Source organism: Hipposideros armiger, unplaced genomic scaffold (genome assembly GCF_001890085.2).
Source record: "Hipposideros armiger isolate ML-2016 unplaced genomic scaffold, ASM189008v1 scaffold_61, whole genome shotgun sequence".
Taxonomy (NCBI): domain Eukaryota; kingdom Metazoa; phylum Chordata; class Mammalia; order Chiroptera; family Hipposideridae; genus Hipposideros; species Hipposideros armiger.
This window is the reverse complement of record NW_017731411.1, coordinates 3,194,969-3,219,329: the sequence shown is the minus strand read 5'-3', so window position 1 is coordinate 3,219,329 and position 24,361 is coordinate 3,194,969. Positions and strand designations below refer to the sequence as shown.

The window sequence follows — 24,361 nt, the reverse complement described above, 5'->3', positions numbered from 1 at the left end:
CACACGGTAGCCCATGGCAACCCACTGCCACAGGGGCTGCAGCCTACGCAGGTTGAGCTGTTGTTCAGCATCTTAGCTGTAGAGGGCAGTGTCACTGGCCCTCATGTGTGGGATCTGAACCGGGGCCCTCTGGCGTCCCAAGACAGCCCTTAACCAACGAGCCACTCGGCCGCCCCAGGTCTTAACTGTTCTTTACCTGGGCTGGATGGAAATACACCAGGCAGTGTTTCCCTGGGACAAAGAGCATGCATACTTACCATTCACTATAAAAGCAGTGATTCCTACAGGCTGTGTTGCCATCCTGTAATACAGCCCTGTGCTGGAATCCATCTAGGCCCAACTGTGTCACCCTCTTGTGACTGGGGGGTGGGGCAAGGGTAATCAGCTTAAATGTGACGTCTGGCTACTGTTTTTGCCAGGAATAATAAAGTTCTTTGTCCATAACCCAGAAGTCTCATGGCTTTTGTCAGCATCCATGAAATAACAGGCTAGTTTATTTTATTTGTAAGTCGGGTAAAAACCCAGACCTTTCACAGTTCTAGACAGACATGTAAAATTATTTTTTTTCTGAGTACAATCTTGATTATTGTGTAAAAGTTCCTGCAGGGATGCATTAATGAAACATTTATTGAGGGCCTATTTACTATGTGCCAGGTGCTGTGCTTGGTATAGGAGATACAGGAATGAATGACAGTCTCTCCCTGCACATTCTCCAGTAGGAAAGAGAGTCATCCTTAATTCTTGTATCACATCCCAATCCAATCAAAATATATCCAGCATTGGGTAACTTCTCACCACCTCTATTTGACCACCGTTTCTCCTCTAAATCACTATAATTGCTTCCTAACTGGTTTCCCTGCTTCTGCCCTTGCTCCACGTTAGAACATTAGATTCACTTGGGGAGTTGAATACCCATTTCCAAGCCCCACCACAAATGAAATAAATCAGCCTTCCTGGAGGTGGGACCCGGCATTGGTAACTTGGAAAGCTCCCCAGGTCATTCCAATGTGCAGTCAAGAGTGAGACCCACTGCTGTTGCCAAGATATGAAGGGTTTTAAGCAAACTGTGACATGGTCAAATGCGCTACTCAACCTGTACAGCTGTATGTGGTGATCCTCATTAGATGTTTTCAGATGACTTTGGCAAAAATGTAGAAGACATATTGAAAGGGGTAAGACCAAGGGCAGGGTGAACACTTACCAGGCTACGAAATAATCTAAACAAGAGCTGATTAAAAGCATGAAATGAGGTAGTGGCAGTGGGGATAGGGAAGAATGAACCAGAATACATAGGAGGTAAAACCAATAGGACTAAAATAACTATTGGTGAAGAGAGTGGCTTCTTGCCTCCCTGTCGAAGTTATGGTGAATTGAACAAGAGGAGGTTTTGGGGTGAAAACAATTCAGTTTTAGATTAAACTACTTAAGGTACTTAAGAGATAGTTCTAGGTGATCACTGACTATATGTTTCTGAAACATGGGAAAGATCTTGGGCCAAAGATCGAAATTGGAGGGGGGAGTGCATCCTTTGTTGGACTCTTCATTTAAAGATTTGAATTTAAAAAACTCTGAGGGGGACAAAAAGCTTTCAAGACTCTAATCTCAACAAAATACATAATTTTATAAAAATTTAGGTACATACTTTTTATGCTCTGAATTTTCATTTAATATTTTACAGGAAAAACTGAACTAAGTGCCGGAACCATGGGTTCCAACCCTTGTTCTGTCACTGTATTTATTGTGTATGTATATGACCTCAGGCGGACACTTCAGCATCATGGGCATCAATTTCCCCACCCATTGAGAGGATTCAGTGTAGCTTGCAAGCTTACACACATATTTATACATATTACTACAGTGCACACATGCTTGCCATTTTTAGTGGCTATAGTGTTCTAAGGGGCTAGTAGTTATAGGGAAATAAACAGCCATGAGGAGAATAACAGAAATAGAGGATAAGAGTACATTTACAGGCACATATGCAAGTGAATTGGTACCAGAAGATATAGTCAAAGAATGAAACCTAATAGCCTTAATAAAAATTTAAAGACTAAATAAAAGTTTATAGCAAAAGACACCAGTTCTTAGATTTGCATGAAAAAGGTTCTTAGAATTCAAATTTAGATCAGAAACCTGCCTTAAGGAATAACAGGAGTGTGATTAGCTTATACAGTAAATTATGAAGACATGTAATAGGGGCCGGCCGAGTGGTGCGTTGGTTGAGCTGGCTTGGGACGCCAGAGGACCCCAGTTCGGATCCCACATATGAGGGCCAGTGACACTGCCCTCTACAGCTAAGATGCTGAACAACAGCTCAACCTGGAGCTGGGCTGCTGTGAGTCGCAGGCAACCGCGTAAGCTGCAGCCCCTGCTGCAGTGGGTTTCCATGGGCTATCGTGTGTAGCCAGCAGCCAGCGTGAGTGGCCAGCAGCCACCGGCGACTGATTTGCCTTGCCCAGGAGGAGCGCAATGATGGTGCCAACTTGGACCAGTAAAGCAACGTCCTCCACAACTAGACTGAACAAAACGACAGCAACTTCTGTTCCCCTTCCCCAACGCTGTTCCCTCCAATTCCCCAACAAAAAAATCTTAAAAAAAAAGACATGTAATAGTTAAAAGACAACATAGATGTTCTGTATACATTTAGTTGCTCTTAACTGCTCTCTGCTTAACCTACTTGCCAGATTAACTGACAATCTCCCACTGTAAAAGTTTCTCATGCCTTGGCACCTCTTGTGGTTAAGCCTGCAGCTTTGTAGTGTACATAAACACTTCTCTCCAATTTAGTTTTATGCTTAACAAGTTGGTTGTTTGCTCGCAAAATAGTTTGTCCCAGTATGTAGTTATCTCATTACATAATTATATATTAGACAAGTAGAGTTGTCTTTATGAAAACTAAGTTGAGTGGTTGGAAAGGCTCAAAGGATACTTGCTAATCACACCCTAGTAGCAATGAGCATGCCCACACCTTGGTATCTAAATAGTTGTCTATTAAAAAGAGCCTGGAGTTTCTGGAGAAATGACTCAGATCTGGGGCATTGAAAGTGCAAGGTGAGGCCGGCTGAGTGGCTCAGTTGGTTAAGAGCTCACTCAAGAGTGCAAGCTATGAGCAACAAGGTCGCCAGTTTGATTCACGGCCTGAGCTGAGCTGCTGCTGAGCTGCCAACAGGTGGCAGGATGGCTCAGCTGGGGAAAAAAAAAAGTGCAAGATGAACCTGAGATATTTTGTGTCAGAAGACAATTAGGTGCTCAAATACTGGAGGAAATGTTGAAGGATGTTAAGAACTATCTGAAGGGGTACAACTGGCCAAATCTGGGATAATTTGAGCATCAGAAACAATGATCATAATTTATCATAACACATTGAAGCATTTGTCATCACTGCCAACTCCTTACTCTGAAAATTGGTAAAGAATTTAGCATGACCCTGCCTCAAGGGCATTCCAGTTGATGAAACAAAGCTCTTCCTTACAGAAGAATGCATCAATAAATGTAGGACAGAAATAGAAAATCACCATTTGCAAATCTCGATGGAATAACTGATTCAGGCAAGAATCATCATCATTGGATAACAAAACCACCAGGTGAAAGTGTGTTGGTAACCAGGCTATCCATATGTTGCCAAGGTCTGAGTCCACAGATTTAAATGCAACAGGAAAATCATACCTTTACTTGGGAAGATATGGCGGTCACCACCTCAACTGAATGATCAAATTTTGCATCACTGATAGTAAGCCAAATATTAATAAGATTTTTGATGTGATGCAATATGACATACATCGGTGAAGCGTTAACGTTAATTAACAACGTTTAACTGGAATACATTAAGCCTATTGCCCTAACTGCTAAATTAAAGAAACTACAGGAATGATAAACCACTGATTTGATTTAATTAACAAACTGATTGTAAACAATAAGTTAAATTCTGAATGTGAGATATTCTACAACTGATCCGCTCCATTAAAGAAGTTCTGAGAAAAAAATCAAAGGTGGGAGACTGTTCTAGATAGATGAAACAGACATAACAATCAAATGTAATGTGTGAAGCTTGACTGGATTAACAGTGAACATTTAAACATGGGTTAAGCATTAGATATTAGGGAATCACTGTTCCTTTTCTGTGGTATGTAATGGTATTGTGGTAATGTAAAAGGCTGTCATTTTTTTATGAGATGCATGCTTAAGTATGTAGGGGTGAAATGTCATATCTGTAAGTTACTTTCCACTTGTACAGAAAAATATGGCAAAATGTTAATTTTTAAATCTAAGTGGTAGATATAGTTTGTTATATTATTCTTTAACTTTTCTGTATATTTGAACATATTCATAATAAAAAATTGTGGAAAATAAGAGTATCTGCTAAAAAACTTGAATTACATGTGGGCCAGACAACTGTAAAGACAGGAAAAATATACAAAGATCTAGAATTCTCCACTATTATTATTCTATTATTTTATAAGGGCATCAATTGCTTCAATGTATCAGTGGAAGACCTTATAAATGCATTATTTACATAAAACACATAAAAGCAGGAAATACAAATGCAAAGATTCTATGGACTACAATACTCCATCCACACATTCATTCCAGGTGAAAAGTGTTATGTAAGGTATGAAGTAGCATTATAAAAATTGCATCTTATGTACAATGGTTATTTTTTAACCTGGTAACTATGGCATGAGCATAATGCATAATCTGAGTATTATGCAACCTGGACACAATCTGCTTTTTGTGAAGGGTGATTCCATGACATCAAGGTCAATGAATGTGAGGACAAGGGAAAGCAACAACTTCCTGAAGCAAACACTCCACAAGAAAGCCCTGAAGATGTCTTTCCTTCGGCACCTGTTTGTAGATTGTTTATATAAACAGTCAAATGAAGCCGCATGGTCAATACATGCCTAAATTGATATTTATGGTGCCAGATTTCTATCAATTTTTCCTCATCTAGCCCAGGAAAACTTCCTGTGCAAAGATGTCCTATGATTTCTTAGGAATATCCCACTGTTAAGATTTAGGGATTCTGATTCTTCATTTTTAAGTAGTTCCTATTACCCAATGACCAATATTTGTTAAATATTTCTTTGCATGTATGCACAAAAAGTTCTAATTTTATTCCATATCTGTTAATTCTTATTACTCAAGTTATCCACTTATTTATTCATTCATTCAATGAACACATATTGACCACCTACTATATGCAAGGCACTGAAGAAATAGGAGCAAGATAAAATCTCAGCAGCTCTCACAATATGGTCCTGTATTCTGATAGTGGAATGCTGCGGACATTAAAAGCAATAGTATTTTTACTTATTTCTATTTCCATTTCTGCCAGTTTTCCTTTTACATTATATAGGACCCCAACAAACTCAGTTATTATTGTTTAATGATTATTGCATCACTATGACAGTTTCTGCATCAATACTTTTTTCAATGAAATTTTTCTCTGGTATTTTAAGAGTAAACACTATTTTATTTATATGTATGAAAGAGTACCAATTCCAATTATTCCTTTAAAATCAGTTGTTTCATTTTTTGTTTCTTCTCATAAGCAGGCTAAATTTTGTTTTATTCAATTAGTCACTTTTCTTAGGTAATCCAAGTCCAGTAACATTTCAAGTTATACGTTACCTATATATTCTTTCTTCATTGTTGTGTCTTCACCTGGATTTTTTTCCCTGGCCCACTTTCTGCAGCAAATTCGTCTCTATTTTCCCTTTTTCTCACGCTACTTAAATAGCTGCTTTTCATTACTCCCTGGTCTTATGATACAGGGTTTGGCAACCCATTTTAGGTTTCTTATGCTCATTCCATGACACACTAGTTAAGCTCATGTCCTTACTTTATCTTTCATTACTTTAGAAGAGATTGGGCACGTTCAGGGTGGTATGGCCGCAGGCTATCTTTCATTACTTTAGAAAGCTTTCTGTTGCTTAATCCAGCTGTGATTTGCAGCACTACAGGAAGTCCTAAAAGGATCCAATTAGGAAGATTGGGCCCTAAGCACAGTAGGCACTCAAGAAATATGTGTTTCAATGAAAGAAATGGACTTTCTATAGTAAAAGTCACAGGGGAACCTTAAGTTACAAATTTAGGAGTCACGTGAAAAAAAATGACAACTATATACTTATTTTTTCCTTCAGGATGACAGATGTCAAAACCTAGTGAAACTAAGGCTAATGTTTTAAAGATAATTTTAAGGTTGCATGTTTAATTTTTGCCTATTTAAATTTGTACACGTTTAAGAATTAGATACAGAACATTAGTTTCTCTATTCTAATAGGTCATCTTTTATTAGGGTTCTGTTCTTTAATATTTCAGTATTTAAAGGAAAGGATAATTAAACAGTGGCCACATAGAAATCTTTTAAGATAATTTTAATTTTTTTTCAAACCTACCGGTTCCTCATGGCAGTTATGGCATTAATGGAAAAAAGGAAGTAAAAAGGGGGAGGGAACGCTTTACATACTATTTAAGGCTTCAAAGCTGGGAAGAACTAAAGACCTGAAGGCAGCTTTTCTTTTCTATTATTCCAGGATTTCTCTCTAGTGTGAAATCTCTACTTGATGGAAGCTTTCCCAAGTTACATTCATAAGGCCTCATTGAGAAGTTTTTGAAACAGGGTAAGAGTTGGTGATTTATAGGTTTCTGAGTTACTTTCTTAGGGGTTCTTTCTGGAATGAATTAAACTGATATCAAATAATATGAAGTTTTCTTCTTAAATTTCACATTAAATTTAAATAGGTTATATCCTATTTACTTCTGATACTTCTGTTTCAGTGATATTTAACATATATTGCACTAATTTTGAATAATGTTTTAACACATGGAATAGAAAATAAAAATTTAAATAAGTTGTAATACCTAAATGAAGTCTTTCATATCCATTAATTTCGATGTTTGGCACCTGTATGAACACGCTGATGCTGAATAAGGTTTGTACTCTGGGTGAAGGATTTACCACATATACGGCATGCATAGGGCTTCTCTCCTGTGTGAATTCTCTGGTGTTGAATAAGGCATGTTCTCTGGCTAAAATTTTTATCACATTCATTACATTTATAGGGTCTTTCTCCAGTATGAGTTCTCTGATGCTGATTAAGTGATGAGGAATAAATAAAAGCTTTCCCACATTCATTACATTTATAGGGTTTCTCTCCGGTATGAATCCTTTGATGTTGAGTAAGATTTGCACCCTGTCTATATGCTTTCCCACATATGTTGCATTTAAAGGGTTTTTCTCCATTGTGAATCCTCTGATGTTGAGTGAGGTGTACGCTCTGGCTGAATGCTTTCCCACACACACTGCATTTATATGGTTTCTCTCCAGTATGGGTTCTATGATGTTGAGTAAGATTTGCACTCTGGCTGAAGGCTTTCCCACATATATTACATATATAGGATTTCTCTCCAGTGTGAGTAGTTTGATGTTGAATAAGAGTTGAGGAATGAGCAAAGGCTTTTCCACATTCATTACATTTATAACATTTCTCTCCAGAATGAATTCTCTGATGTCGAATAAGGTAAGTACTTTGACTAAATACTTTCCAACACTCATTGCATTTATATGGTTTCTTTCCAGTATGTATTTTTTGATGTTGAAGAAGGTGTGTACTCTGACTGAAAGTTTTCCCACATTCGTTGCATATATAAGGTTTTTCTCCAGTATGAACTCTCTGATGATTAATCAGTGATGAACTGTGGCTGAAGGTTTTACCGCATTCCAGGCATTTATATGGTTTCTCTCCAGTATGTGTCCTTTGATGTATAGTAAGGTGTGCACGCTGACTAAAGTCTTTCCCACAGTCATCACACTTATAAGGTTTCTCTCCCGTATGAATTCTCTGATGTATAGTAAGGTGTGCTCTCTGGCTGAAGGCTTTGCCACACTGGTGGCATTCATATGGTTTTTCTCCAGTATGCATTCTCTGATGTGCAATAAGGGATGAGATGTGCCTAAATTCTTTCCCACATTCTTCACATTCATAAGATTTCTCTTTGGTATGGGTACTTTGGTGTTTCACAAGGGATGGGTTTTTCCTAAACTTTTTCCCACACACATTACATTTATAAGGCTTCTCTCCAGGATGAATTTTCCTATGTATAATACCATATGAGACATGATTGAAGGTTGCCTTGTCTTCAGTATAGATAGAAGTTTTATTATCTGACTGGGTATCAAACTGTATAATTAGGTTTGAATGCTTTTCAAAATTATTTCCATATATATCATATTTAAGAAGATACTCTTCTGTAGGATCATCTTCTTGTGAAAGAACTGACCTTAAGCTGAAATCTCTTTCATCAGTGGGAATTTTCCTGAAGGTATTTGTTGATTGCCTATCTAATTTGTCATCATAGTCATATGGTTCTTCCAATTTGATAGTCTGGGTTCCACCCGTTGTGAGTTTGGAAATATTTTTATCTGGTTTACAATCTTGGGCTTCTGTTTCCCATTCTGAAATAAAAAGGACATAAAAAGTTTTCCTCTATTTGGAGAAAGGAAAATGCCCAAACAGATATAAAATAACAAACATGAATAAAATGTTTGAAAAGACTATAGCACTGATGATCTCATAACATGATCCTTAAACCTTGGGAAAGGAAAATAAAAGTGTAGAAAGACAGAAGACTAAATTGAAAAAAGAGAGGCTGCTCACTATTCAACATAGGCATAGAGTAAATAAAATAGGTTAGGTCAGGTGACAGAGCTAAGAGAAGTAAAAACAGTGGATAAAATCGTGTGGGATAACTTAGGATGACTTCCAACTGTAATTATTGATAATTATACAAATTATAATTTATATAATGGGTTCATAAAGTAGGCATGCTATCATAACTCCTTCCAATCTACTCTGCACAATTCTACATGATATTCCAAAAGCAATTCATGGAGTGCTTTCCATGCTTAAGTATATTTAATAACTCGCCTGTAGCCTAAAACAATGGTTCTCAAAAGTAGTCCCCAGACTAGTGGCATAAGCGTCACTACCATTGGGGAATATGTTAAATTGTTGGGCCCCAATCAGACATACTGAATCAGGAACTTTGAGAGTGATTCTGAGCAATCTGTTTTTTAGCAAGCCCTCCAGGAGGTTTCGATACACACTGAAGTTTGAGGATCAGTGGTGCAAAAGATAAAAGTTAAAGAGAGAGAAAAAAAGTTTATAATAAATGCCACCTGGCATTCAGTGCCCCCCAAATCTAGCCTTTTCTATTCTATATTTTTACCACACCTCACATTCAGCTTAACTTAAAGTTCAAAGTTATTCACATAACTTCAAAACACTTCCTCATAATCTTCTATAGGTGCCATGCTAATTCCAGACTCTAGGCCTTCTTGTATACCTCCTCCATCTATTAAAAAAACTCATATGAAGTACAGATGAAGTTGAATCATATGAAATTGCCTTTTTTTGTAGGTCAATATGGCTGAAGCACCAACAGGTCTTGGCACACCCTCAACAACTAAAGCTATTAAAAATAAATCAGGCCACTTAGATGATAACAAAGGTTGAAGAGACAACCAAGAACTAGGGTAAGATTGAACAATAAGGTTCATTTTCTACATAAGGCTACTCCTTCAAGACTGGAAGAGGTAGCTGTTTTGCCTAATACATAGAAACAAACACAGAGAGCCATGCAAAATGAGGAAACAAAGAACATGTTCCAAATGAAAGAACAAGAAAAAAAACTCTGAGAAACAAACCTTAAGGAAATGGAGATAAGTAATTTACCTGATAAAGAGTTCGAAGTACTGGTCATAAAGATGCTCACTGAACTTGGGAGAAGAATGGGTGAATATAGTGAGAACTTCAACAAAGAGAGAGAAAAATATAAGAAACTATAAAACAGAAATCACAGAGCTGAAGAATATAACTGAATTGAAACTAGAAGGGTTCAAAGAAGACTAGATGAAGCAGAAGAAACGATCCGTAATCTTCAAGATAGGGCAGTGGAACTCACCCAAACAAAGCAGCAAAAAGGAAAAATTAAAAGAAGTGAAGATAACTTAAGAGACCTCTGGGGGCTGGCCAAGTGGCTCAGTTGGTTAAGAGCGCAAGCTCTGAGCAACAGGGTCGCTGGTTCGAGTCCTACATGGGCCAGTGAGCTGCGCCTGAGCTGAGCTGCCGCTGAGCTGTCAATAGGTGGCAGGATGGCTCAGCTGGTAAGAGCACATGCTCCTAACAACAAGGTTGCCAGTTCCACTCCCACATGGGATGGTGAGTTACACCCACCCGCAACTAAGATTGAACACGGCACCTTGAGCTGAGCTGCCCTGAGCTGTTGGCAGGCAGCCGGATGGCTCAGTGGTTAGAGCATGAGCTCTTAGCAACAAGGCTTCTGATTGGACTCCCGATTTGACTCCCACATGGGATCGTGGGCTACGCCTACCCGCAACTAAGAATGAACATAGCACCTTGAGTTGAGTGGCCGCGAGCTGCTGACTGGACTTGGGAGTTGAGTTAGCTGCACCCTCCACAACTAAGACTGAAGAACAACTTGGCTGTTCCCCTTCCCCAATAAATCTTCAAAAAAAAAAAAAAAAGAAAGAAAAGAGACCTCTGGGACAACACAGAGCTGGATTAACATTTGCATCATAGGGGTTCCAGAAGAAGAAGAGAAAGGGGCACAAAACTTATTTGAAGAAACAATGGCTGAAAACTTCCCTAACCTGGGTAAGGAAACAGACTTCCAGGCCAGGAAGCCAGTACAGTTACAAATTAGATGAACCCAACGAGATCCATATCAAGACATGTTATAATTAAAATGTCAAAAGTTAAAGCAAAGTTAAAGGAAAAGTTAAAGGAAAATTTTAAAAGCAGTGAGAGAAAAAGAACTTGTTATGTACAAGGGAACACCCCTAAGACTATTAGCAGATTTTTCATCAGAAAGTTTGCAGGCTAGACGGGTCTGATATATTTGCATGAAAGGAAAAATTCCCAACCAAGAAAGGTCTACCTGACAAAGTTATCATTCAGAATTAGAGAGATAAAGAGTTTTCCAGACAAGTAAAAGCTAAAGGAATTCATTAAACCACTCTTACAAGAAATGTCAAAAAGACTTCCTTAAGCTGAAAAGAAAGAACATCAACTAGTAACAAGAAAACATACAAAAGTATAAATCTCACTGGTAAAGGTAAATATATAGTTAAGGTAGTGGGTCAATCACAATATAAAGCTAGTATAAAGATTAAAATACAAAGTAGTAAAAATAGCTATAATAACAATAATTAAAAAGGATACACAAAACAAAAAGATGTAAATATGACATCAAAAACAAATGGGGGGAGGTAAAAATGTAGAGTTTTAGAATGTGCTCAAACTTAAGTTAACAACATAAAATAGACTATTATAAATAGTTTGTTATATGTAAGCCTCATGATAACAAAGCAAAAACCTATAATAGATAAACAAAAGATAATGAGGAAGGACTCGAAGCATAACACTAATGAAAGTCATTAAACCACAAAGGAAGAGAGCAAGGGAAGGAACAGAGAACTATTAACAATATGGCAATAAGTACATACCTATCAATAATCACTTTAAATGCAAATGTACTAAATTCTCCAATCAACAGATATAGAGAGGTTGAATAGATAACACCCATCTATATGCTATCTACAAATTTCACTTCAAATATAAGGACATACACAGACTAAAAATGAAGATATGGAAAAAGATGTTCCATGCAAATTGAAGCAAAAGAAAGCTGGCGTAGCTAAACTTGTATCAGACAAAATGTACTTTAAAACCAAGACTGCAATAAAGACAAAGAAAGGCAAATAAAGACAAAGACATACTGATAAAGGGAGCAATCTAACAAAAGAATATAACATTTATAAATACTTATGCACTCAAGAAATAGCACCTAAATATGTAACACAAATATTAACAGACCTAAAGGGAGAGACAGAAAGCAATACAATAATAGTAGATTAAGTTAATACCCCACTTATATCAATGGATACAGCATCCAGACAGAAAATCAGTAAGTAAACATTGGCTTTAAATGACACATTAGAGCAGACGGACTTAATAGATATACATAGAACATTCCATCCAAAAGCAGCAGAATATACATTCTTCTCAAGTACATATGGAACATTCTCCAGGACAGATCATATGTTAGGCCACAAAACAAGTCTTAATAAATTTAAGAAAATTAAATATACCAAGTATCTTTTTCAATCATAATGGTGTAAAACTAGAAATTAATTACAAGAAATAAAAAAGTCACAACTAGGTGGGGGTGAAACAACACGCTAATGAACAACCAGTGGGTTAACAGAGAAATCAAAGGAGATATCAAAAAACACTTTTGAGACAAACAAAACACACCAAAATTTATGGGCTGCAACAAAGCAGTTTGAATAGAGAAGCTTATAGACAGACAGGCTTACCTCAAAAAAACAAGAAAAATCTCAAATAAACATTCTAACTTTACACCTCAAGGAACTAGGGAAAAAGAACAAATGAAGCCCAATGTTAGTAGAAGGAAGAAAATAATAGAGTGAAAATAAGTGAAATAGAGACTAAAAAGATAACAGAAAAGATCAATGAAACTGAGAGATGGTTCTTTGAAAAGATAATCAAAATAGACAAACCTTTATCTAGATTTACCAAGGAAAAAAGAGGGCTTAAATAAAATCAGAAATAAAAGAGGAGACATTACAACTAATACTACAGAAATACAAGGGATCATAAGTAACTACTATGAGCAATTATATGCTAAGAAATTGTAGAATCTAGAAGAAATAGATAAACCTCTAGAAACATACAACCTTGCAAAAATAAATCATGAAGAAACAGGAAATCTGAATAGACTGGCTACTAGTAAGGAGATTGACTCAGTAGTCAAAAACCTCCCAACAAACAAGTCCAGAATCAGACGGTTTCATTGGTGAATTCCAAAAAACGGAAGAGGAGGAAATACTTCCAAACACATTTTACAAGGCCAGCATTACCCTCATACCAAAACCAAACAAGAACACCATAAGAAAGGAAAATTACAGGACAATATCCCTGATGAACACAGATGCAAAAATCCTCAACAAAATATCAGCAAATAGAGTTCAACAATACATTAAAGGGATCACATACCATGATCAACTGGGATTTATTACAGAGATGCAAAAATGATTCAACATCTGCAAATCAATTAATGTGATACACCATATTAACAAAAAGGATAAAAATCACGTATCATCTCAATAGATGCAGAAAAAGCATTTAACAAAATTATGATAAAAACTCTCAACAAAGCAGGAATAGAGGGAATGTACCTCAAAATAATAAAGGCCATATATGACAAATCCACAGCTAACACTCAACAGTGAAAAGCTGATAGCTTTTCCTCTAAGATCAGGAACAAAACAAGGATGCCCACTGTGCCACTTTTATTCAACATAGTATTGGAAGTCCTAGCCGGAACAATAATGTAAGAAAATGAAACAAAAGGCATTCAAATTAAATAAAAAGAAGTAAAACTGTCACTATTTGCAGATGACATGATTTTATATATAAAAAACCATAAAGACTACCAAAAATTGTCAGAATAAACAAATTCAGTAAAGCTGAAGGATACAAAATCAATATACAAAAATATGTTGTGTTTCTATACACTAACAACAAACTATCAGAAAAAGACACAAAGAAAACAACCCCATTTACAATTGCATGAAAAAGAATATATTACCTAGGATTAAATTTAACCAAGAAGGTGAAAGACCTTTATACGGAAAACTCCTGAAAGAAACTGAAGAAGACACAATCTACAGATTCAATGCAATCCCTATCAAAATTCCAATGGCATTTTTCACAGAAATGGAACAAACAATCCTAAAATCTGTATGGAACCACAAAAGACCCAAAATAGCCAAATCAAACTTGAGAACAATGCTAGAAGCATCACACTCCCTGATTTCAAACTTTATTACAAAACTGTAGTAATCAAAACAGCATGGTATTGGCATAAAAAGACACATAGATCAGTGGGACAGAATAGAGTCCAGAAATAAACTGATGCATATACAGTCAATTAATCTACAATAAAGGAAGCAAGACTATACAAAGGGGAAAGGACAGTCTTTTCAGTAAGTGGTGTTGGGAAAACTGGACAGCAACATACAAAAGAATGAAACTAGACTACTATTTTACACCATATACAAAGATTAACTCAAAATGGATTAGAGACTTGAATGTAAGACCTGAAACCATAAAACTCCTAGAAGAAAACATAGGCAATAAGCTTCTTGACATTGGTCTTGGCAATGATTTTTTTGGATCTGACTTCAAAAGCAAAGGACACAGAAGCAAAAATAAACAAGTGGGACTACATCAAACTGAAATGTTTCTGCACCACAAAGGAAATCATCAACAAAATGATTAAATACTTTTTAAAAAAGAATGGAAAAAAATATTTGCAAATCATATATCCAACAAGGGGTTAATATCCAAGATATACAGTGAACTCATATAACTCAATAGCAGAAATAAGAAAAAAAAGAAACCAATCTGATTAAAAAATGGACAGAGGACCTGAACAGACGATTTCCCAAAGATATACAGATGGTCAACAGGCATGTGAAAAGATGCCCAACATCACTAATCATCAGAGAAATGCAAATCAAAACCATAATGAGATATCACCTCATACCTGTTAGAATGGCTATTATAAAAAAGACAAGAAATAACAAGTGTTGGTGAGGAAGTAGACTACTGATGGGGATGTAAATCAGTGCAGCCACTATGGAAAACAGTATGCAGGTTTCTCAAAAATTTAAAAATAAAACTATCATATGATCCAGTAATTCCATTTCTGGATATTTAGCCAAAGAAAATAAAAACACTAATTCAAAAAAATATATGCATCCCCGTGTTCATGGCAGCATTATTTATCATAGCCAAGATATACAAACAACCTAAGTGTCCACCCATGGTTGAATGGAAAAAGATATGGTATATACCGTGTTTCCCCCAAAATAAGACCCAGCCGAAAAAGAAGCTGAGCATGATTCCTCCAGGATATGGAGGGCACGCACCCCTCACATGAGGGTTTTATGACCTGTTTCAGGGAGAAGGGTGCCTTTTCCACAAACTCCTTCAGCTTAAAATATTCAGTATTCCAACGTGCCTTCTTTTGCCACCTAAAATCATGCTACGGCTTTTTTTCTGTCTAGGTCTTATTTTCGGGGGAACAGGGTGCATATGGTGGAATACTACTCAGCCATGAAAAAGGAATCTTGTCATTTGCAACATGGATGGGCCTTGAGGGCATTAGGATAAGTAAAATAAGTCTGACAGAGAAAGACAAATAATGTATGATTTCACTTACATGTGGAATCTAAAAAAAAACAAAACAAAACAAAAACACAAATCAAAAAAGAACAAAAACCAAAACACCAAGCTCACAGATAGGAAGAACAGACTGGTGGTTGCCAGAGGGGAAGAGGTATGGGGAGGTGGGTGAAATGGGTGAAGGGTGTCAAAAGGTACAAACTTCCAGTTATAAAGTCAGACAGTTCTGGGGCTATAATGTACAGTATGGTGACTACAGTTTATAATACTACAATGCATATTTGAAAGTTGCTAGGAGAGTAAATCTTAAAGGTTCTTATTGAAAAAAAAGCTGTAAGTATGTATGGTTACAGATGGTAACTAGACATTGTAGTAAAATTTCGCAGCTTATACGAATACCAAATCATTATGCTGTACACCTGAAACATTAATATAATGTTGTGTCAATTATACATCAAAAAAAGTCTTCCATTGCCCAAATTTGGGACAATTGAGTGTCAAAAACAAAAGGAAAAAAAAAACCCAAAGTTGGAATTAATGGACTAATAGCACATTGAATTTTTAAAAATCCTTTAGTCCATAGCAATACACACACACACACACACACACACACACACACACGCAAATGGGGTAGGAAGAGGGACAGCTATTCTTTGCAGAAGAGTGCTATTAACCATTTAGAAGAAATGGCTGAAGTAGAAAAACACATTTTGCAACCAGCAACGTAATAAAGCAAGGACCATTAGTGGATGCTAAGAACCTTAAAAGGTTGTCAGAGAATAGAATAGTCATTGTGGCCTCTAAGTATCAATCCACAGATTACTTAGTAATGAGAAAGAAAAAAAAATGCATCTTTAAAATAGATCTGGTAGACAGCACCTTAACCAAACTGAGTATTAATAATGAAACACACTGAAATTATGTGTCTCCTGAGGAAAGGTAATTGAAAGTACATACCTATAAAGTATTCTGAATCTAATCATGAAGAAACAACCAGGCAAATCTAGATTGTGGGTCATTCTAAAAAAAAAACTTGGCCTGGATCCTTCAAAAAATGTCAGTATCATGAAAGACTAAAGAAAAAAGAAAAGGCTAGGGAACAGTTCTAGATTAAAAGGGACTAAAACACAAGAATAACCAAGTGGAACGTGATTCCTGACTGGATCCTAGATTGGGGAGAAAAGCATCTATAAAGGATATTTTGGGACATTTGGAGAAATCTGAGTCTTTAACTATATATTAGATAACATCATTGTATAAATGTTAAATATTTGGAGACAATGGTGGTGTACTTATGTAGGGGAATGTTCATGTTCTTAGAAGATATATGTAGAAACATTTAGGGGTGAGATGTCATGATGCCTGCAACTAACTTACAAGTGGTTCAGTGCAAAAACGAAGTGTGTGTGTGTGTGTGTGTGTGTGTGTGTGTGTGTGTGTGTGTGTAAAGAGATAAGACAAAAGTGGCTGAATGATGGTAACTGGTTGTTTTCAGGTAAAAAATTCTACAGGTTTGAAATCTTTCAAAATGAAGTTATTGTGAAAGAAGGAAGAAAGGAATGGGAACAACCAAAAAGTTCATCAATAGGGAACAGGTTCAATAAAATATGAGACACAATAAAATTTGATGCAGGTATTTAAAAAAATAACAAGGAAGCTCTTTACAGGCTCATTTGGAACACTTACCAAGATATACTTTTAAGAAATAAAAGCAAAGTACAAACTGTGTGTACAGTATGTTACCATTTATATTAGAAAATAGAGAAAAATGTTTTCATATTAACTTTATATGCAAACGAAACAAAATAAACACCTGGAAGGATAAACTAGAAACAACAGTAGTTGTGTGTTGAGGAGACAGATGTAGGAACTCAGTGAATGTGGTATACATGTGGGAGGATACTGTCTGGCTTTATATAAAATTTAAAAATATATTTTATATATTACAGTTTTTTTTTTGATCTTGTGACTATATTATTTTAAAAATAATTACAAAATAAAAAAGAATGTGTTAGTAAAGTGGAGGCAGGGGGCTACAGGGTTTTGTCAGTAAATAGAATAAAAGAAACTCAAAAAGGTTTGAAATTTAAGATTTTAGGAGACATTTATGCATGCTTAAATATAGAGGGAGGGAACAATAGCATGAAAAAGCCCCAGAAAAAGCTCTCAGGGATGGGACTCAAGGGTCATGGAAAAAGATAAAATGAGACACAGGGGAATGGTATAAAAATGTTTGGAAAAGCTCTTCCTGAAGATGGCCTCTGTAAGGAAGTGATGCCAAACAGCTCAGTGTTCTTGACAGACTGGGATGTCTTTGTGAAAAGTGATTTGGCCATATTTAAAAATATATCTCACCACACTTAGGATAACTGAGGCTCTTACGTGCAAAGATTCTCATCTGCCAGTTATTCTCTCACCTGGACTAGGGCCTTCTAAGATTTCTTTTATCACCATCCATGGTTCTTCCAATATGGGAATCACAGTTGGTCTGTACACTGTAAGTCCTGTTCAGAAGGAATATAGTAAGTTTTGTCCTGGAGATAAACTTTTGCTCAAATTTTATTACCTGACTTCTTATCCATGTGGACAGACCTCTACAGGAATACAATGGTTAATGAACGTGACCTAATGAATTAAGTCAATGTCCTTTCAGAGCTGGGATAAAATTTTCCTGCCACCCTGGAGGATATGTGCATAGAGATCACAGGAAAAGTAAGGAATGGGCAAGGTACAGCCTTGGACGGTGGCCCTGTGAAGCTGCGCATCACAGTTTTCAATGATCTTCCATTTAGAAAAATTTCATTTGAGAAAAGGGAATAAAACAGCCATTTTTGTGCCCAAATGAAATAAGCACACTCATGTCTAGGCCCAATTCTTAGCAAAGTACTTTAGAGGTCCAATCCATTTTTAACAACAAGGAAAGAAAAGATACTTTGGCAGTGTGCTGGGAGGAATGGGTGTAGATGATGCTTACCTAGAGACACCATGTTCCAATAGTTCTGTAATGTCACAGTCTTGTATAATTCCTTCTGTGGAGGACGCATTAGCTCCCAGTCCTCCTGGGTGATATCCACAGCCACATCTCTGAATGTCATTGATTCCTAAAACATCAAATATAACTTAACTTGGTTCAAGAACTAGTAGGAAGGGGGTAATGATTAACACCAGGTGTGTGTGTGGTGGGGGCAATCATAGAGTCCTGAACTTTAGTATGACTCTAAAGGTTACCTAATCAAAACCTTCACCCAATATATGGATGAGCATACCTGATGGTCTTAAAGAGAAGTTTGAAAAGAAAGAATTTATCATTTTCAATTGCCACGAGTGCATATATTGGTCACTCCATCATAAAGAAAGGGTCTTGAACATAGATGACAGAGTTGAATGGTTTTGCTTTTCAACCTTTAAGAATAAATTTAGTGTTATAATTTGAAATTTTAAGATAGTCTGTGTGCTCCATGATGAAATACAGAACCCCCTTCCCCCTCCACTGTAGAACTGCTGTACTTTTAGATTCTTGATTACTCTTACACGTTTTTCAAATAAACTTAAGTTTCTTAAAAAAAATTATATTGGGATTTTTGAAATCACATTAAGTTTATAATTTAGGGAGAAATGACAGTTTTACAATATTCAAGGTTTTTTTCACATCCTATAGAATGAGATAAGATACAAAGGTATTGCAAAATTTATACTATGTTTAGTCCTAGCTATTTTAAATTTGGGGGCATAATATTGTAAATGGAATCTTTTATTTTCTCATCTGATTTTCATGTATATGTAAGAAAGTGATTAATTTTTGTATGCCATTTTCTGTGGCAGTCATCTTACTCAAAGTTTTTATTATTGTTTCTAACAGTTTTACCTTTGATTTTCCTAGGTTTTTCAGGTAAACATTCATATTACCTATAAGTAATAATTTTACACTGGTTACCATGTCAGATCATTCATATTTTTACAGTAAACCTTTCTCCTAAGGTGGCCTGAGTTGCTCTTCCTTAAAATAATAGACTCATGATCAACAGTAACACCACATATTAGTAATTATTGTTTATTCTACTGTGATCTTATTGATCACTTACTGTTATCCAAGCTAACAAGTTTCATAATATTTCAACCTAATTTAAGAGGAATATGCTATTTATTAGAGTTGAATAACTCAGGCTCATAGTGATTAAGTATCTTGCTCCAAATTACAGGTTCAATGGCAGAACCAGGAACCAAACCTAGATGCATCTGGCTGTACAGGTCAATCCTTTAACCTCAATGTGATATTGTTGCCTTAAAGTTGAAAAGTGAGGAAAGGCATATCAAAGGCAGGCAACAGATCTCATTTCCTACACGGGGCATTCACCTACCTTAACGTGCCAAAGTGACTTAAGGAGAAAAACTGAGACTTAGGTCCTTGACAGGACTTTTGGAGTCACAGAAGTTAGAGGGCCAGGATTGAAAATGTCCTCACACAATACGAAGGCATTTTTAAAATCACAGACAAAACTAAAACTCACTTTGGTTACCATGTCATTTAGCCACCCTGCCTGGAAAGCATGTCTTCCTTTGGGGTCTTCCTCTGGAATCTCTTGAGAAAGGGCAAAGTTCTGAGGAGTACCTAGGGAAGAGAGAGAGACCATGGTGGAGGTTAGTCCTATTTGAATAGCCTGAAACTCGTCACCAAATAGGTGCCTACACTTTCTGAAAGTGAGAAATCAGAAGGAAATGAAACATAGCTCCCCTACTTCAAAGAATCAGCAAGAAGAGGCAATGACTTGTCCTAAGGTGTCAGTGCAGGCTTCAAAAACAAGTCTTCTCTGGGACTCTTAAGTGTATGTACCAAATTCATAATTTTCTACTAAATCCTCATGTGATGTAAATTTTGTGAGTTATCTCATCACTTAATAAGAAAATGTCTCTGGACCCTTTTCTATCTATTTGAAAGTATGTTACTGTAAAAACAAATTCACAAAGCAAATGATTGGCAGAATGGTTCAAACCTCTGCAGGTAAACTTCCTGAGGACTTGGACGGGGATAATTTGGCTGTGTCTGGTCATTGTTTTATGACACATCTCCTCTGGGTTTAACGTGTGTTTGGTTCCAAAAAATCTAAAGGGGAATGCCATGCAGGATGGGGCTCATGTTAAATTAAAGCCTGTTCTCACTCACTCACTGACCTCCGTTATCCCAATTTCTTTAACAGGCTGCTCCCTGATGTGCTCTAACCACCCAGGATTCCTCCCCTCTCTGTTCTATAATTCTCACCTTCCTCTTCCAGAATCTGAGTCAAATCCTCCACCAGAGTCACCACTTCCTCGCTGCTCTCTGGGTACTGGGACTTCACCCAAGTCCTAACCTCCCCAGGCAGGGTGGTCAGAAATTGCTCCAGCACCAGCAGCTCCAGAATTTGTTCCTTTGAGTGAATCTCAGGTCTCAGCCACTTACGGCAGAGCTCTCGGAGTTGATTCAATGCTTTTCGAGGACCAGCCAGGTCTGGGTATGAAAAATTCCTAAAATTCTGTCGACAGGTCTCAGTGTCACGCAAGCGTCTTGAAGCAAAGACTTCCTTTTCAACACTGTGGGGTCCACTCTGAGCCCTGTCTGGCTTCCACATTAGATGTATTTGGGAGCGTGAAGAACTGGTCATCCTCTTGCTTAGGGCTGACATTGTTACAGAAAGGAGAGTCAATATGGCAATATCCTTTATTTCTGTAGTAGTAAGCCAACTGCTTTAAGTCTCATGCTAGAGCCACAAAGACATTCTTTCTAGGGCTGCTGCGACCAGGGGCAGAAGAGAGCCAAAGTAGAGTTAGCAGCCTTAGTTACAAATTCTGAGCCCAGAACTTGCAGTGATGGTTAAGAGACCCTGAAACACAATAGACCACAAGGTCAAGAATTCCTGGTGACCTCTGCTATACACAAACAGAAAGACCACCCACTGTATACAGATAAACAAAGACTTTACCTTGGTCTCTACCTTGGTCTCCCTCCCTTCTGTCCTTAAATTTGCAAGATAAATGCAATCTGCTGGGGGTAGGGTGGGGGTTGGGACTGCCTAAAAAGGTGATGGTAGAAGCCAAGACTTGCATAATGACCAAAATGACAGATCAACTCTCCAACTTTTTGAAACAGAAATTAAACATTTTTTTACTGGAAAAAAAAAGCTTCAGTATTTTAGTTACTGATGTTATAGAAGCTGTAATGACTGCTTGACAACAGAGAAGATCTATTACTTAGAACAAACTAGGAGAATTTCTTAATAAAGCGCTCAAGGTTCCCAAAGGAACAGTCAGGAAAAAAAGGCGAGCCATTTACCTGCTCTGCATAGTAATGCCAGCCTATTCTAGTTTTTCTGTCTGAGGGCTGGGGAGACAAGCCGGTTCGACTGGAAAGAAATAGAAGAGGTTGGTGTGATTTGAAGCCCTTTGAGGGCTTGCTTCTAAAGAACACAATTCCTTATGAATAAATTTGAAACCAGGATCCCCGAAGAAAACCTCCAACAGGCCTGACCTGGAGAAGAATCCCTAACACCTGTCCACGGATTCCAGCTCTAAGCTCTCAACGAGTCTTGTCACCAAAGCCAACTGTTTACAAAGCCCTGCATAGCAGATGCGCTAGCCTCGCCTCCCCTCCCCTCCCAGCTGGTCTCCCTAACTCTTCTTCAGCTGGAGAGTCGCGGGCAGCGTGGGAGTCGGGACCCGGCGCCGCGCCGCGCTGGGACTGGGCCCCCTGCTGCGACAAGGGCGCCCCCACATGGACCGGCTGAGGCTCCGGCCGTAACCGCGCGGACACTCGCCCTCGGCGCCCGCGACATCATTACCTGTCGCTGGGACCCGGCGGACTCACAGCCAGAGCGGCCGGGAGGCCCCGGACAACAATGGCGGCGGGGGCTCAGGCGCCTGCGTGGCGGGCTTAGTCCCGCGCTGCAGAGGGGCCTCTGGCTCCGCCACTTCCCTTCCTTGGAAAGCACAAAACGTGTCTCAGCCAAGAGCCGCGCGTTCCAGCCGGGTCCTGCGAAGCCCGGCCCGGCAACCACCGCGCCTCGGTTTCGCCGCGACCTCGCCTCGGCGCCACTGCGCATGTGCGCGAGGCGAACGCTGCGCGCCCGCTGAGCCAATAGGAAGCTGCTCCTCGGCCCTCCTTCGCTTCAGCCTTGTTCCTTGGATTTGTCTCCATGGTAACCTCCTCCGCCCATCACTGGGACTTGCTTGTTAACCTGCAAGGTTCTGAAGAAACTTTGAAAGTTTCCTTGCGCAGAGACAGAACTGATAGACCACTTGGAGGTTGGGGAGCTACCAACATTTGGGAAAGGGGGGATGTGGATGGGAAGGGTTGGAGCCCCGTGCTAATTAACCAGAGTAAACATGGTGCCAGAGTTCCTGGAGGAAGGATGGGCAGAGAAGATGTGGATCTGAAAGCAGAAAGACTCAAAGTGCTAGTTCAGGCTTCACTGTAAATAAACGTTCACTGTTAAAGGTTCTGAGTCCCACCTCAGGAATCTGATTATGAGACTCTCAGCCTGGAAAAAAGAAAAACATCCAAAAGCATGTTGTTTATAAGACTCAAACATACATAAAATGCTTGAAAATAAAAAGATAGAAAACATATTCCAGGTGTTCCTGTTATCTACTGGTGTTTTGGCGAACTACCCTGAAACTTACTGGTTTTAAAGAACAACCATTTTATTATGCTCATGGATTCTGTTGTTCAGGAATTTGGAAGGGGAACCGTGGGCGTGACTCTTCTCTGCTACATTGTGTCTGGAGCCTCAGCAGAAGTTATTTGATTGTAGGGAGGGTCCACTTCTAAGATGATTTATTCACTTAACCTGTCTTCTGCGTGGGCTGAAATGGCTTAATGTTGATCTCAGTTTGGATTTGACCAGAGCGCATACATGTAGCCTTTTCAGCATGAAGGACTAGGGTGGTTGGACTTTTTACATGGTGGCACAGGGCGGGTGTCCTAGTGAACAAGAGAGAAGCTCCGTGGCTGATTGTGACATAGCCTTGGAAGTCACATAGCATGACTTCCATCATACTCTTGGTTAAAGCAGTCACAAGCCTGTGTAGAATCAAGCAGGGGCAGATGTAGAACCCCACCTCTTGATGGGAGGAGTGTCAGAGAGTCTTAATATTACCACACCAGGCAAATTTGAACAAAAAGCAAGTTGTATAGTGTGATGGTCAACTTGGCTAGGGAGACTGTAGTCCCACTATTCAATCAAATACTAATCCAGGTGTTATTGTAAAGGTTGTAGATGTGGTTAAAGTCCATAAATTGAGTTTAATTAAGTAAAGGAGATTATCCTAGGTAAATTGGGTGGGCCTGATTTCAATCAGTTGAAAGGCCTTAACAGCAGAATTGAGGATTCCTTGATGAAGAAGAAAATGTGGACAAAACTTCCAGCCTACGCTTCCTGACAGACTGCCTTATGGGTTTTGAACTTGCCCAAATGGCTCCCACAATTGAGTAAGCCAATTCCTTGCAAAAAATAAATATCTTAGTATATATGCTGGTTCTGCTTCTCTGGCTGAACCTTGGCAGATGCAGGTAATAACCCAAATATCTGATAAAATAGAATTTTAAAAGACCACAAGGGGAAAAATAAGCATGTTATCCATGTGTAAAAGGAAAACTTGACAGAGAAGATGTATCTATCATAAATATGTGCCCCTAAAAATAAGACCTTAAAAGACACCAAGCAATAACAGAACCGCAGGGAGCAAAACATAAATCAACAACTGAGGCTGGAAACTTTAAATGTATAGAGCACACTGTGATGGGCTGCCAGCACCCCCCCCCTTCAGGTCTAGGGCTCCCATTCCCTCAGCTGCCTGATGGCTCACAATTAAATACCTCCCTGGGAATTGTCCTGGCTGAAGGGAGCTGCCTCTCATAGGTTATGTCTCCTCCCCGGGACCGTCCACATCCTGTGGTGTTCACTGCAGATGTTCAAAGAACTTGTCGCCTTGCCCCAACTTACAACTTCTATAAAGGGCCATCCTGGCTTGAGTCCCCTGTAGAATCAATTGAGGCCTCTGTTGCAATTGCACAGCACTTCAACTTTTTC

General features: G+C 38.3%; 1 protein-coding gene across 7 annotated transcripts in view; it reads right to left on the bottom strand.

Annotated features, from left to right (window-relative positions):
* Positions 1–5,382: 5,382 nt before the first annotated feature.
* Positions 5,383–24,361, bottom strand: part of LOC109382190 (zinc finger protein 624) — an 85,710-nt gene continuing 66,731 nt past the window's right edge. The window contains exons 1-7 of one of the 7 annotated variants that reach the window (XM_019641516.1): positions 22,112–22,363; positions 21,607–21,676; positions 20,557–21,157; positions 19,808–19,908; positions 18,274–18,400; positions 17,717–17,803; positions 5,383–8,458 (exon numbers count right to left, since the gene is read on the bottom strand). In XM_019641516.1, the coding sequence (XP_019497061.1) occupies positions 6,888–8,458; positions 17,717–17,803; positions 18,274–18,400; positions 19,808–19,908; positions 20,557–20,959 (2,289 nt within the window). In that variant the 5' untranslated portion in view covers positions 20,960–21,157; positions 21,607–21,676; positions 22,112–22,363 and the 3' untranslated portion in view covers positions 5,383–6,887. The other 6 variants (XM_019641518.1, XM_019641515.1, XM_019641519.1 and 3 more) reach the window with 6 other exon arrangements.